Raw genomic sequence first — 14213 nt, 5'->3', positions numbered from 1 at the left:
GGTGATCAATGACAAGTCATATGCTAAAATATGCTCCCTTTCCTGCTTTTCCATTCTCTCTTTTTCTGCTCTCCCTCTCTCTCTCTCGCTCTTTTCTTCTCTCCCATTTTCCCTCTATCCTGCTCTCCCATTCCCTCCCTTTCCTGCTCTCCCTTTCCCATTTTTAAAATTTCACTCGCATGATGTCACAGCTTTGTATAACACTATCTTACAAAAAACACATCCAAGAGATGCACAGTGGATGGCGAGTGAGTACCCCACCACAAACATACACCACACACAGGCCTCATCTGAGCTCTGCGAATTGCTGTGCTGATCACTGCAGTTGCACAGTCCTACACAGGGAACATAAGTGCTGCTGGCACCATGTGAGATCTGGTTTGTTTACAGGCAGTGCAGGGCTTTGACGCACTGACTTAAACACGACATCAGCTGTAACTTCATAACTCACTGGTGTGACAGAACTCCTGAACATTGTAAACAGATGCACGTGTGCCTGTGAGCAGTGAGAGAGACAGAGAGAGAGAGAGAGACGGACAGAGCGTGTGCTTAGCATGTGTTAGCGTGGTCACTTTCCTGACCTGTGCACCTTGTCGTCCGCAGGGCCGCTGCTCCAGGGAGAACTGCAAATATCTGCACCCCCCACCTCACCTGAAGACCCAGCTGGAGATCAATGGGAGGAACAACCTGATCCAACAAAAGAACATGGCCATGCTGGCCCAGCAGATGCAGCTGGCCAACGCCATGATCCCTGGAACGCAGCTGCAGCCTGTAGTAAGCCCCCCCCCCCCACCCGCATACACACACACACAGACCCACACACAGCGGTAACAAAAGGCAGCAAACTGTCGCACAAACAGTCCCGCTTAATGCTTCCTAATCTCCCCATTGTCGATGGCTCCCTTTCTGTCACGGTAATGAAGGAGGAGTGAATGGCCACCAGGAATCTGAGATTTCATCATGTAGAGCTGAAGGTGGGACACAGAGATGGCCTGGGGCCAGAGGCGGGTGGCAGTGTTTACCACCACCCAAACCATACATTTGCGTGGGGCCCCTGAGGTTTGGGAGCCCCCTACTGGCCACAAGCAGCCACTACACTGGGAGTGTGTAGCACATCATGGCTTAGAACTACGGTAAAGGAAGAAGCTATGAGGCAGGGAAATGAGACTGAGAAGGAATAATTGTTTAGGATGTAAAGGCAGAGAAGCACAGCAGGGAAATAAAGCAGCATAATAAGGCTGAGGGCAGAGGCAGGGAGAAAAAGCAGAGAATTATGACGGGGAAATAAGGGTGGGAAAAAAAGGCAGGGAAATAACACAGGAGTGCTGCTCCCTTTAGGATGAAATCAGGGCTGATTTTAATTTCATGCATGATATGGCATTGAAGGTGATCTAATTCGGGTCATTAATATCCCTGACTGCGTGACGGTGGTTTAGATTAAAATGACAAGCCATTCAGAAAAAGGCAGAAAGCAGCCCCAACCTTGCAGCATCGTTCTGTCTCGGGGGGTATTATGGGATGGAGAGGGGCGACCCGGCTGCATGGATTACCGAAGGCTTTGCGGCGTCTTTGTGAAGTTTATTCACAGTTCCGAGGCCATCTAGGTGCCCAACTGTGGGATTGGTGCCAAAATGAGGGATGATTTACGTGCGACCAGTCATCCAGTGGGGTGTCTGAGAGGGACATTATTGCAGGGATTGGCACAGACTGGGCTTCACAGCTGTGCACCACTGCCATTAATCTTGGACAAAGGGTGGTAGCAGTACTCTGAGCCTGGAACAGGGAGGACAGTGGGATGCAGGCCGTGGTGTGAGCACAGACGTATTTGTGCCACCGTCTCTCTCTGTAAAAAAAAACGAGAAGTGGATGATGAAGATGAGTCACTGTGTGGCTGAAAAGGCCACCTTCTGCCCCATTCTCCATGTGCTTCTCACTTCCTCACACTCGCGATTACTTCACGGTTCTAAGAAAGGTTTCTGGTAGTTTCCATCAACAGGGAATCATTTATGACATATTTCCCAACTTCCCAGACTGCAGGCACTAGATCTGGGCCATGAGCCTTCTGCAGCCAGGAATAGACTTGCCAAAACCTGCGAAAACCCTCCCCTCCCCAAAATGTGTTACCACAGAGGTCAGAGGTCATTATTGCAAAATAACAGAAAGTGAAGATAGCCAGATTAGCACGTCGTGCTGTTGATACCAGTACCGCTGTGAGAGCAGAGAGTACAACCACACACACACACACACACACACACACACTGACCCAGAAAGACACACAGAGCTGCTCCTCCCAGACTATGTCACATGTTCAGTATCTCAGAAATCATTGTGTATCTAAAGCTGTTTTTAGAATTCAAGAAACAATCATCCATTCATAATCAGTGTTTATTTAATTATGACATTTGGAAAAAAAGTTATATATATATATATATATATATATATATATATATATATATATATATGTATATATATATATATATGTATATATATATATATATATATATATATATATATATATAAAATACAGTATATATGCTATTCCCTAGAGTATACATTCTGGAACAGTGTTCATTGATTATCAATAGAACACATGATATTAGATACAGACACTCCCTACGTCCCTGAACCATGACCCCTACCTCTCCGCAGCCCATGTTCTCGGTGGCACCGAGTCTGGCCACGAATGCCACGGCAGCAGCGGCGTTTAGCCCGTACCTGGGCCCTGTATCGCCCGGCCTCATGCAGGCAGAGATTCTGCCCAGCGCCCCTGTGCTGGTCACCAGCAGTCCCAGCGTGCCTGTGCCAGCTGCTGCCGCCGCCGCCCAGAAGCTGATGAGAACTGACCGCCTGGAGGTAAGACGCCTGCATGGGTTAGCGTTAGTAGCTCCTGGTAGGTTAGGGTTAGCATTAGCACTGTGCAGCTCCTGATGGGTTAGGGTTAGCATTAGCACTGTGCAGCTCCTGGTTGGTTAGGGTTAGCATTAGTACTGCGCAGCTCTTGGTGGGTTAGGGTTAGCATTAGCACTGCGCAGCTCCTGGTGTGTTAGGCTTATCATTAGCACTGCACAGCTCTTGGATGGTTAGGGTTAGCATTAGCACTGCGCAGCTCTTGGTGGGTTAGGGTTAGCGTTAGCATCACACAGCTCCTGGGGGGTTAGGGTTAGCACCGCATAGCTCTTGGAGGGTTATAGTTAGCATAGCACAGCTTCTGGAGCCTGGAAGGTTAGGGGTGGCATAGCACAGTTGCTGGAAGCAGCATGTCCCAGCTAAACACCATGAAATGTTAATGCACTGCATTTTACCCGAATTGTGTTTTTTCAAACTTAGGACAACAGCATCCATAGTTCACTTCACTTTTATCTCATGTCAAACAGCGAATTGGCAGAGTTTTCCTGCTAAATCTGGGCTGCAGTATTAGGAACATGCTGTCTCATATTCTGACTCGTACCTTTCTGACACCCCCCCGTCGATAAATATTAATCGGCCAGTGAGGTGACCTCATGAATCATGCAAGACAGCCCATGTCAGCAGCAGAGGGAAAATAGAAGGATCGATTAGAGGGTAACTAGATGGCACTTTGGGGGGATGGGTGCCCGAGCGATGATGAAGATGAAGATGAAGGCAGAGGTCAGTGACAGGTAAAGCAGAAAGATGAAGAGATGGAGAGTGAGGTTGTTATGCTCCCAGGGAGGGAGGAAAAAGTGGATTCCTCTAATGAAGTCCAGGGGTGTGGCATGGAGGTGATTATGGCTGTTAGGAATGTTCTCCTGGACCCATATGGGTGTGGCATGGAGGTGATTGTAGCTGTTAGGAATGTTCTCCTGGACCCATATGGGTGTGGCCAACTGCTTTATTCAGCTGCATTTTACCATATGGCTGAGAGAAGTCTGCTAGTTTGTGGTATGTGATTTGTATCTGCTGGTCTCTGTAAGTAGTGTGTAGTTATATGAGGAAATGAGCGTGGAGACATTTTGTCACAGACTTGGTCCATCTGCCCTTGATCATTTGGAGATCAAGCAGCACCAGAGCTGAATCTGCTGAGACCAGAGGCCCATATAAGAAGGGGAAGGCTGCCCCCTACTGTTTAGCCATGGTTGGCGCATGCTGTCTTTTTGTTTTGCTATCCTATGAAATTTTCCATAAGAATCCCCCATAAAAAAAAATCTTCTGTGAAATTTTGAATGTCAATTATTTGCATATTCTGTGTATGTGTGTGTGTTCGTTGACCAGATGTGATAAAAACCTGTAACTTTTTACCTTTTGGGGACATTTTTTCGGTCCCCACAAGGATAATCTAAATTTTATTAAAAATAACAGAATGCAATCAAAAAACTAAAGATGCCAAAAGTCTGATATTTTGTTATGGTTACTTATGGTTAAGGTCAGGGCTGGGTGCGGGATAAGGTTGTCATTGTTTTTATTAGGGTTTTGCCCGTAGAAATTAATGGAGAGTCCCCACAAAGGTGTGTGTGTGTCTGCGTGTGTGTGTGCGTGTGTGACTGCCAGTAAAGCTGGTCTGGAGTCTGCCCACTGCTGACTAAACAGTCATTTAATCAGAATCATCAGACTCAGGACTCTGTCACCTGTTGGTGAATATTCACGAGGCAATGACAAGGCGGCACGACGGAAGGGCAGCTGTAGTGGGTGGCGTGACATGGCCGTGTGTGTGTGTGTGTGTGTGTGGATTAAGTTTATATTACACTGTCGGGACCAAATGTTCCCCACAATGTAATAAAAACCTATTAATTTGATGATGTGGGAACCATTTTTCAGATCCCCACAAAGATGTGTGCATGCAATCAAAAAAATAAAAATGCCAAAAGAGTATTTTGTTTGCTTACTTATGGTTAAGGTTAGGGCTGGGTAGGGGTTAAGGTCGTCATGTTGGGTTTAGAGTTTTCCCCATAGAAATGAATGGAGAGTCCCCACAAATATATAATTAAAACTCTGTGTGTGTGTGAATCTCCTTTCCCCCAGTGCAGTTGTGTAGGTAGGCTGCCGATGTATGGTGTGCATTAGGACTCACTGTCCACTGGCATCTGTCTCTCTGCTCCCTCCCACACACACTGAGTCACCTGCTGTGTGTGTGTGTGTGTGTGTGTGCGTGTGTGTGTGTGTGTGTGTGTGTGTGTGTCTCCGCAGGTGTGTCGGGAGTACCAGAGAGGTAACTGCACTCGGGGGGAGAATGACTGCCGCTTTGCCCACCCGGCAGACAGCACCATGATCGATACCAATGACAACACGGTCACCGTCTGCATGGACTACATCAAGGGCCGCTGCTCCAGGGAGAAGTGCAAGTACTTCCACCCGCCAGCCCACCTGCAGGCCAAGATCAAGGCTGCGCAGCACCAGGTCAACCAGGCTGCGGCTGCGGCTGCAATGGTACGCGTCCCCCCCCCCCCGTCCACCACCCCCCCCCCCCCCCCCACCCTGCAGGCTCTGCTGACCCACTGCCCCATGTGATGTCACTGGAAACCCTGCCCCCCCCTCCCAAATAAAACAGTAACTGTCACCATGTCTACAAAATAACAGAGATCTGTGAGCAGTGACTGTTTATTGCTTTGAGTCCCATAGCGCTAAAGGCAAAGTAATGTCTGTATGTTCATAGCAGTACAGAAACTGAATCAGCCAATCAGCTGTTAAAGTGTTAAAAAAAAAACTGTACTTACCTTCCTGCAGGTACTATGTATTGATAATTAACAGATTTTGTACAGTGAAACATACCCTTGAATTTAACATCTGCTGATGGAAGGACAGCTATAGGTGTTCCAGTCTCTGTGATGTTGATGATTCTGTCTGTAAAAGACGTCAGACTCATGGTCTGTACAATAACTGCAGTAGTGCCTTTACAGTGCATGTCTAGTCTTGTTATTCGTTGTATATTGCATTCCGATGATTTGTTTTTTATTTGTTTTTTTTCTCACCTACCCAAACTGCACTGCTGCCCCCATGATGCACCTCTGCTTGCTGTTTATGTTAATGCGCTTGAACCCCATTGGCCCATTGCCATCATGTGCTCGCTGCCTGCTAATTAAGACTCAGTCGGCTGTCAAATCACTGAAGCGACCCCTCGAGGCAACCTTTGACCTGGTACTATGACCTTTCACCTTTTAGCTTGGCATGTAGCTTTATTGTAGAAATAAGTTTTAACTAAAACATTATTCAAAAGCTTAAATTTAGCAGCAACAATTAAATTTTCATTGATTTGGTGGTAAATTGATTGTGGCATAAAGAAAGTATCCATTGATACATTGAGTTTACAATATTTACTAATTTGTCGGAACATGGTTCCAACTCGAAAAAAATTTAATTTGTCAAGAAAGTACTTTTGTGAAAAAGGTCCACAGTCAATTAATCACATTTACTTTGTGGTAACTGTCAATGAAGAGATCTTCAGAACTGTAGTAATAAGTCTTGTGTGGTGGCATGACTCTGTGTTCTCTACACAACGTAACATTTTTAAATACCTTGCATGTAGATATTGTTTGCATGTCTGATCCAGGGTCAGGTGGGGCTTTTAGTGACTTGTAATGTCTGTAGTGAGGGAAGATTAACATGCCTGTGCTGTTCCTCACAAAGCCAGCAAAGCTGCTGCCCTTTCAGTGCCATTTCTGTTGAAGCTTCTATTATTGTTATTATTATTATTACTCTTATTATTATTATTATTATTATTATGTAAAAAGAAGCACTGTAACATTCACAATGGTTAGCATGGTTAGCATACATGTTAGGACACTGCTGCCTGTTTTGCATTAATTCATGTAATGTTCCTGTTGTTGTTGGTACTGTCAGTCGAGTTGCTGATGTTGAGAGTAATGTTATGATGGTTATAAGCGTTGTTGCTTTCGGAGTTGACATTACTACGGTCAGCACCATTGTCTTGCTTTTCGGAGTAGTTCAGTCCATCGCCTGCTTGCTGGTTGCTGCACAAGCTCCAGTCGTGTTTTGCTTTGTCCTCTAATGGCGTGTCTCTCTTCTCTCTCTCCCTCTCCTTTGCTGTGACTCCTCCTCCGTTTTCTCGTCCTCCTTTCCCACCCCCCTGTTCTCTTCTGCGTCTGTTAAGCAGGGAATCCCACCCGGCGTCCTGCCTCCTTTACCAAAGAGACCAGCGCTGGAAAAAGCCAACGGTGCCCCAACCATGTTCACCAGCGGCATGTTCCAGTATCAGCAAGCCCTGGCTAACATGCAGTTCCAGCAGCAGGCTGCCTTTATCCCTTCAGGTGGGTCCCTGAGCCGCTCTGATACTGCCCCATGTGCTATTTAATAATGAACACAGCTTCCATAGCCATTTTTCTTAGCCAATCAGAAATGGTGTTTTCGGGCTGTCAGCATGCATGCCACATTAATCAACCACTGCTCACCCCTTAGAATGTGCACCATTGGTTGATAAAACATTATTTACCCCAGAAATAACATGCAACTGAAAGTCCAAAACAAAATGGCATCTCCATCTTAGCCACACAATTTGTTTTTATGAGTACTTGTGTGTAGCTGGGGGTATCAGCGCGAGTTCTGTGTTTGCTGCTGACAGACCTTGCAGCTCCTACTCTGTACAGTGAGCCCTGCATGACTGGGGAGAGGTGTTTACCACTAGATGCAGATGTGGGATAATCACAGAGAGAGAAAATATCTTGCTTGCAAGTTGGTCCAACAGGTTGATTTCTGTACGGATCCTTAATTTCCTACAGCAAAGGTTTTCACATCAGATCCAGTACCATCCCCTATGTAAAACACACACACCACACCTTTCTGTTATTTTCCTGCTATTGTCAGTATAACTGAAGACATTATTTTAATTGCAATAATGTTTGTCACGCCTTTTTTCTTTAATGTATTTACACAGAGATCTTGGCTAAGAGGCACATTTGAAATTGTTTACATCTTTTTAACTGATTGACTGTGCTTACATGTGTATCTTGCTGTTCCCATAACAACGTTCTCTTCCTTATTTTGTTTTCATTCTAATGACACTTGTGATGGGTTGTTTCGATTCTTTTCCCTGTCCCTTTCCAATCCACTTCCTGTTGCAATGCATGATGGGCAGGCTCAATATTGTGCATGACACCTGCAACAAGTGTTGGTAGGTGACAGCTTTCCTTCTTAATTATCTTAAATCCTTTTAGTTACTCTCACTCCATCATAATCCACAGCTTAGAAGAGGCCAAAAGTCACCATTCCACACTAACAGCCATCAATTAAATCTGGGATCTGACATTTACGTGACATTTTGAATCCTGAACAAAAAAAAGCCAAAAACAAAATGGCTTCCCTGCTGCTTCTTCCTCCAGCTTGTGACTTATGGTGGGGCGTGAGCCTCAAGACAGAGGCCTTGTTGTTGTTGGTGGCTTCACTGAAATCTAATCTACATGATTGTAATGGTCTGGCCATGTCTTGTGGGAGTATGGATTTGTTTTGTTTTTTAAGAATTTAAGAAATATATATTACTTATGAGTACTGGAAACAGACTGAGATGTAGTGATGAATGTGTTACTGTAAGCTGCGAAGCTGCAAATGTGATGTCACTCTTTTGCTGCGCTATGTGGCTGCATGTCACTCTGCTGGTGGCGTGAATCTCTCTGAAGCACCTTGCGGCTTCCTGCTGAAGTAAACCCCCCCCCCCCCCCCCCCACCCACCCCAAACCTCACCCAGCCCCCGCTCCCTGCTTAGTTCTCCTTACTTCACATTTGCCTTTGTTGCCATATTGCTTCACTCTCCTGTTTGTTGGCTTATGTGATTTTCCCTCCGAAAAGTTCCCATGATGCACGGTGCTACGCCAGCCACTGTGTCTGCAGCAACCACATCTGCCACAAGTGTTCCCTTCGCAACCGCCACAGCCAATCAGGTTTGCTCCTTTACTGCTTCGTATCTCCCTACAACCAGTCGGTGCCTCTGTCCTCTCTTTGCGCCTGGGTCTGGGGGGGTGGAGATCTTGCTCTTGTTGGCCTGCACGCCAGAAATGCCCTCTATGACATCATTGGGTTTGCTGGGGCCCGCTCTTCCTGTTACATACGAACACGGCCTGGCTTCTGAACCATGTCTCTGGCGCTAACAACACTTTTTACCTTCTCCCTAATCTCGTGTTTGCTGGTGCTTTTAATTTCATTTCATTTCTGAAAGCAACATTAAATGGTAGCGTTCCTTCTGGGTTTAGAGTTGTAAGATTTTGTTTTGTATTAAAAGCATGAAAGATCATTGACTTAACTGATGTTACTGCCGGGCTTAATCGCCATAGATACCTCTGGCCTGAGGTGGGTACAGAGCATTCTGGATGGTGGTATCTACCTGCTCTGGAGACACGGCTCTTCCGTGATGTCGAGTTTGGTGGAGAGCAGTTTGTTGGGTCTGGGCCTCTTGGATACGATAGTTGAAAAGGTTTGTCCTGTGCTGAGATGGGTGGGCTGTGTTCTGGGCTGGCCACAGTGAGCCCAGCGTTTCATACTTTTGCCGCTTGGTGGTTAAGGGCACAGAAGACGACGGTCCCCAGGGTGAACGGGCAGTGAAAGGTCTAGTTGCGGGCTTGTGAGCTGCGAGAGGGCAGCCTGGGTGTGGAGGCCAACAAGGGCACAGACTGGGACACGCAGCAGTCTCTCGACTGCCTCTCCCCACCCCCACAGCCCGAGTCTGTCTGCTATCCTCTAATGGTTTAAAAAATTCCATGCAATTGTAGGCATAATACTGTGAGCAGTTTGAATTTGAATATGCATAAATGAGGCTAAAAGTTGTCATCAGAATTAAAGCAAAATAAGTGTGTTTATATGATTTTATTCGCCGTGACTGCACGAGGATATTTATACTCTGTGCAGAAAGCCATTATGTAGCACAATATTCTCAACTTGAAATACCTGCTGTATCTGACTAAGCGTTTTCAATGCAGTCTCTTCCCATGTTTATTTGAACTTCTGAATTCACTAGCAGACCTGGGCTTGTCTGCTGCTTGGCTCTCCCGTCCGCGCCTGAGCTTTTACGCATCTCTGATTCTCTGTCTCCAGATTCCAATAATATCTGCAGATCATCTGACTAGCCACAAATACTTAACCCAGATGTAGAGGAACCATCGAAACAGTAAGTGAGCGTGCGGCTGCGAGAGCAGGGGCGAGCCTGCCGTCCAGGGCCGCCCCCTCCCCGCCATCTGAGGCCGCCCCCGGACTGGACGTCTCGCTGACCGCCCCTCTTCTTTCTGCATGGTTTCCCTTCAGATCGTGTTAAAGTGTGCAGGTTTCCCAACGGTGACCCCCCCATGTACGTGACACTGCGAAAAGCATGTGCCTGAAGGACAGGAAGAGCCTCAATGCCCAGTGGGAGCCCCTCCCTGGCCAGGCATGCCAGCGTTGGGGGCAGCTGGACCACTGGAGCTGGTCATGTGCACCCCTTCCCCTTCCCTGCACACATAACCGGGAAACTCACACTGTGGTTGGTACATCGATAGACCAAGAAATGCTTCTTTTCATTTTTATTATTATTTCTTGTTGTTTTGAATTGAAATATTTCTTTCATGGTTTACAGAAAAAAATAAAGACAAAGGTGCACCTTGTATTTAAAACGAGAAGGAGGACGAGTATAAAATGCCATATAAGATTCATTTTGTTGTGCATGCACAGTGTTCTTAAGTATTTGTAAGGATTCTGTTTTGTAGGCGAACTAGATTGTATGACAAAAGGAGGTGAAGAGACAGATGAATGTTCTGGGTACGAAACACAAACGTGTCCTTCGTCAAGCACTTTGAAGCTTTAATGACCCGGCTGCACAACCCAAGTGCCACCGTCTGTACAGCCCAAACTAGTGTTACTCCATCAGTGTTACTCTCCACCTCCTCCTAGGTCTCCTTCCTGCTTCGTCACCTCGCTTTCCTTCGACTGCTTAGATCTTCCTCAGAGGCCTTTACCGAGGAATGCCATTTTTCCATTCTGTCAAAGATGGCCCCAATAACTCCACTGCCTTACTTTGGGTTAGCTCTCTTCTTCAGTTCGCTAACGCTCGTATTTTTCCGACCTCTGTCGTCCTGGGCTCGGGTGCCATTTTTAAGGGGTGGCGGCCTGAGGATCTGAGGGCGGAGGTCTCGTCTGGCCCCGCCTTGAACCCGCAAAGTGGAGGAAGCACAAGCAAATGTTGCATGAAACCAAAATGTAGTTACACATCCGGGCGTGACTTTGATTCATATTGTATGCGATTCGAATCCTTCATTCTTACTAATCTGACTTTATTGTTATTGTTGTATATTTTTTTACATTTTAGATTTAAGAGGCCCGTGGCAACCCTTTTAAGGGGTTGCTATGGCAACACGCGTTTTCTTAGTGTTCTGTTGTTCTCCCTGGGTTCAGCCAAAGGTTGTTCCCCCTAAAGGTCTTTTTCACGGCTCAAGATGATTAGTGGAGCTCAGCCTGGCCTGTGTGCTGCATGCTGGGCTGGGGCTCCGCTTGGGGGGGCTTAAGCATCAGCTCAGAAGAGCTGAAGCCCACGCTCCAGAGCCTGTGTACCTCCAAGTGCATCATGGGATTTTCACTGGCAGTTGGAGTGATATGGTGGCACAGGGTGAGCTCATGAATTACTGATTGTATCATCTATAAAAGCCTTAGAATTCACCACGGGTTCAATGCCATTCGAATGGAGTTTCAATCGTGATATAACCACAAACATGTTATTGTCATACATGTAGAGTTTAGGCTTTATTACATTTTATTCCCATTTTTAATTTCTCTCATTGCATTCATATATTTTTGTTTGTTTTCTTACATTTTGAACATTAGGATATTTTTGTTTTATATTACTTAAAGGTTGGATACTGTTCTAATATTTAGTTAGTGGATTTTTGTCTTATTAGATGTTCCTGATAACTTTTGTAGAAAATAAAGTATTAGAAATTGTTCTTCATACCATACTCATAGTTTTAAATTTACATGTAGTGTCAGTTTAAGTATTAGTATTATTGTAAACTAAATGATTTTTATTTTTAGTGAAATGTAAGAATGTCAGTCATTTTTCATTGTCTGTTTAAATTCTTTGAACAAAGATCTTTTATATCGATATCTTACAATGAGGAAATCGTTCCTATGGAAGGGGTAGTTGCTGTGGCAACGACTCTGGCGGACAATTGCGTAATATTTTAATGATTTATGGTTTGTAATTAGTCACTATTATAAGTAAAAAAAAAAAATAATAAAAAATCCTAGCTCTTAGGTGTTAGAGTAAAAGTTATTTTCTACTGTATCCATTTCAAATAGTGAATTATTGTTTGAATATTTTTAAAACCCTGGATGTCTCATTTTTAAAAAGCTGCCGATCGGTTCGCTCTCCGGGGCGTGAGGGTGGAGGCTTATGGGAAAGGAAGCGGACGGAGTGCAGCAGATCCCAGGCTAGCGGGTCCGAACCTGAGGGGCAAAGGGCGACTTTTTGCACTTCTGTACATAGTTTAAAAAAAAAAGGAAAGAAAACATGTATAATATGGAGATCTTATTTTGATTAAAAATGTCTATAATAATGAGGAATTTTGTTAGGTTAATAAAAAAAAAAATTTAACTAAAGACAGGCTGAACAAATAATTGCTTGCAAAAGTGGCACGTGGTCGGCAGACTTCCTGCCCGCCAGAAGAGGCCGGACTTCACTCTGCTTTAAAGACGGTGGCTTGTAGTGCACCAGGAACCTTCAGGTGGAGATCAGCTCCGCCCTCCAGAGAAAGCCCGACAGGTAGCGTCCGGCTGCCATACCTGCCTTAACACAGGCGTGGCCGGACCGTGCCCGTCCAGGTTCAGCCATGTAACAATTTCTGTTGCTTATTTAGTCAGAGAGGATTGCATGTTCAAGGAGTTATTATCGAAGCAAAATAACATAACAAAATAAGTCAATAAAAGAATTATAGAACAAACATATTTAAGGTATACAGTATAACATCAAGATAAAGAACTAAGGAAAAACAGATTACAAAAACAGACAGTGGTTTAAGAAAATAAGAAAAAAACTTACATAAATTTTACAACTTGAGGAACATTAACAGAGAGACACACACAGAGATACATTAGTGCTAACACGGTTCATTCTTTTCTCAGTGGAACTTTCAGCAGATGAAACAAGCAGAGCGAAATCAATGGCTAACAGTGCATGTATTCAGTATTTGGCCAAGTGACACTTTGCCTGTGGTCTATGTGGACAAGCACTGAGGATTGATAGTCTAAAGATTGTTTTTATCCCAGTGGAGCCAGTGACTTACTCCCACTGGCTTGTTGTGGCAGGAAGAGGCGCAAAGATCACTCCTTCATCTGCTCAAAGTCCACACATCTGGGTTTATAACACTCTGTTACCAGACTCTCACTCTTATGCTTGTAGTTGCTAAAAACAAAAGATGATGTATTCTGTCCTCTGCTGCGATTTGTTTTATGCTAATTTTATTATCAATGCTATATTTGGTTCTTGCTGTTATGAATAAAAAAAATAAAAATATATAAATAAAAATAAAGTGGATTTGCTTTAAATTGTGGCTGTTTTCTTCATTTTTTAATAAAAGTGGTGGCACTAAGTGCTGAAAACTGCACACTTTTGAGTCAAAATCTGTGTTATATTTCCTGGAGCTGAAATGTATTTATTTATTTCTGTATTATTCTTTTTTGTGAGTGCATTTTCCATTCTTTACGCAAGTGTTTGTGGTTATAAGGCCAAGTACAAGTTGTACTCTCTCCATCTCGCCACTAGGTGGAGGCCTTTCCCCTCCGTTAAGACAAAGTCAACAAGCGTGAGGCAGAGGATGAGTCTATACGAGAAGGCAAACCAGATGCTGAACAGCAGGGGGCAGGTGTGATACTATGTGATCTTTAATTGTAAGCTGTGAAGGGAATAAGTGATGTAAAAATAGCATACCCCAGTCCCAGTCCACTCCAGTGTTTACCGCTGACCTGTACTACTGCTGACCTGTGCTACAGTATAAAGTGAAATAAGTGCTGATTTGATGTTTCAAACAAATGATCTCAGGTAAGGTGTCAGACGTACCAGAGGCCCATAACGAACATCACGGTAATGAAGACAGTAAATGGCAGCAGGCCAGTATAACTGGGATTGGGAAATCAGGCTGCCCTGCACTGAGATCAGTGCCTTGTCTAGCACACATTGGGACACTAGGTGGCAGTATACACATCATTCACACAATCTGTGCCCTTCTGTATGAGAAGCCTCTGGCTTCGATCTGCGGGAAGGCGGGGTTGGACAAGCCGTCCCTTTCGTACCTTGA

At 44.9% G+C, this 14213-nt stretch overlaps 1 protein-coding gene across 20 annotated transcripts in view; it reads left to right on the top strand.

Moving 5' to 3' along the window:
* The window catches only part of LOC111849695 (muscleblind-like splicing regulator 1), a 34596-nt gene extending 21132 nt beyond the window's left edge, over positions 1–13464 (top strand). For 8 of the 20 annotated variants that reach the window (XM_072701315.1, XM_023822818.2, XM_072701317.1 and 5 more), the window contains 9 exons: positions 604–774; positions 2650–2853; positions 5143–5382; positions 6037–6090; positions 7064–7220; positions 8045–8080; positions 8752–8843; positions 9991–10063; positions 10198–13464. In XM_072701315.1, coding sequence (XP_072557416.1) covers positions 706–774; positions 2650–2853; positions 5143–5382; positions 6037–6090; positions 7064–7220; positions 8045–8080; positions 8752–8843; positions 9991–10047 — 909 coding nt within the window. In that variant the 5' untranslated portion in view covers positions 604–705 and the 3' untranslated portion in view covers positions 10048–10063; positions 10198–13464. The remainder of the gene's footprint in view (positions 1–603; positions 775–2649; positions 2854–5142; positions 5383–6036; positions 6091–7063; positions 7221–8044; positions 8081–8751; positions 8844–9990; positions 10064–10197) is intronic. The other 12 variants (XM_023822835.2, XM_023822885.2, XM_072701313.1 and 9 more) reach the window with 12 other exon arrangements.
* The last annotated feature ends 749 nt before the right edge of the window (positions 13465–14213 follow it).

This window comes from Paramormyrops kingsleyae, chromosome 17 (assembly GCF_048594095.1).
Source record: "Paramormyrops kingsleyae isolate MSU_618 chromosome 17, PKINGS_0.4, whole genome shotgun sequence".
NCBI classification, from domain to species: Eukaryota; Metazoa; Chordata; class Actinopteri; order Osteoglossiformes; family Mormyridae; genus Paramormyrops; species Paramormyrops kingsleyae.
This window is presented reverse-complemented; position numbering and strand designations above follow the sequence as displayed.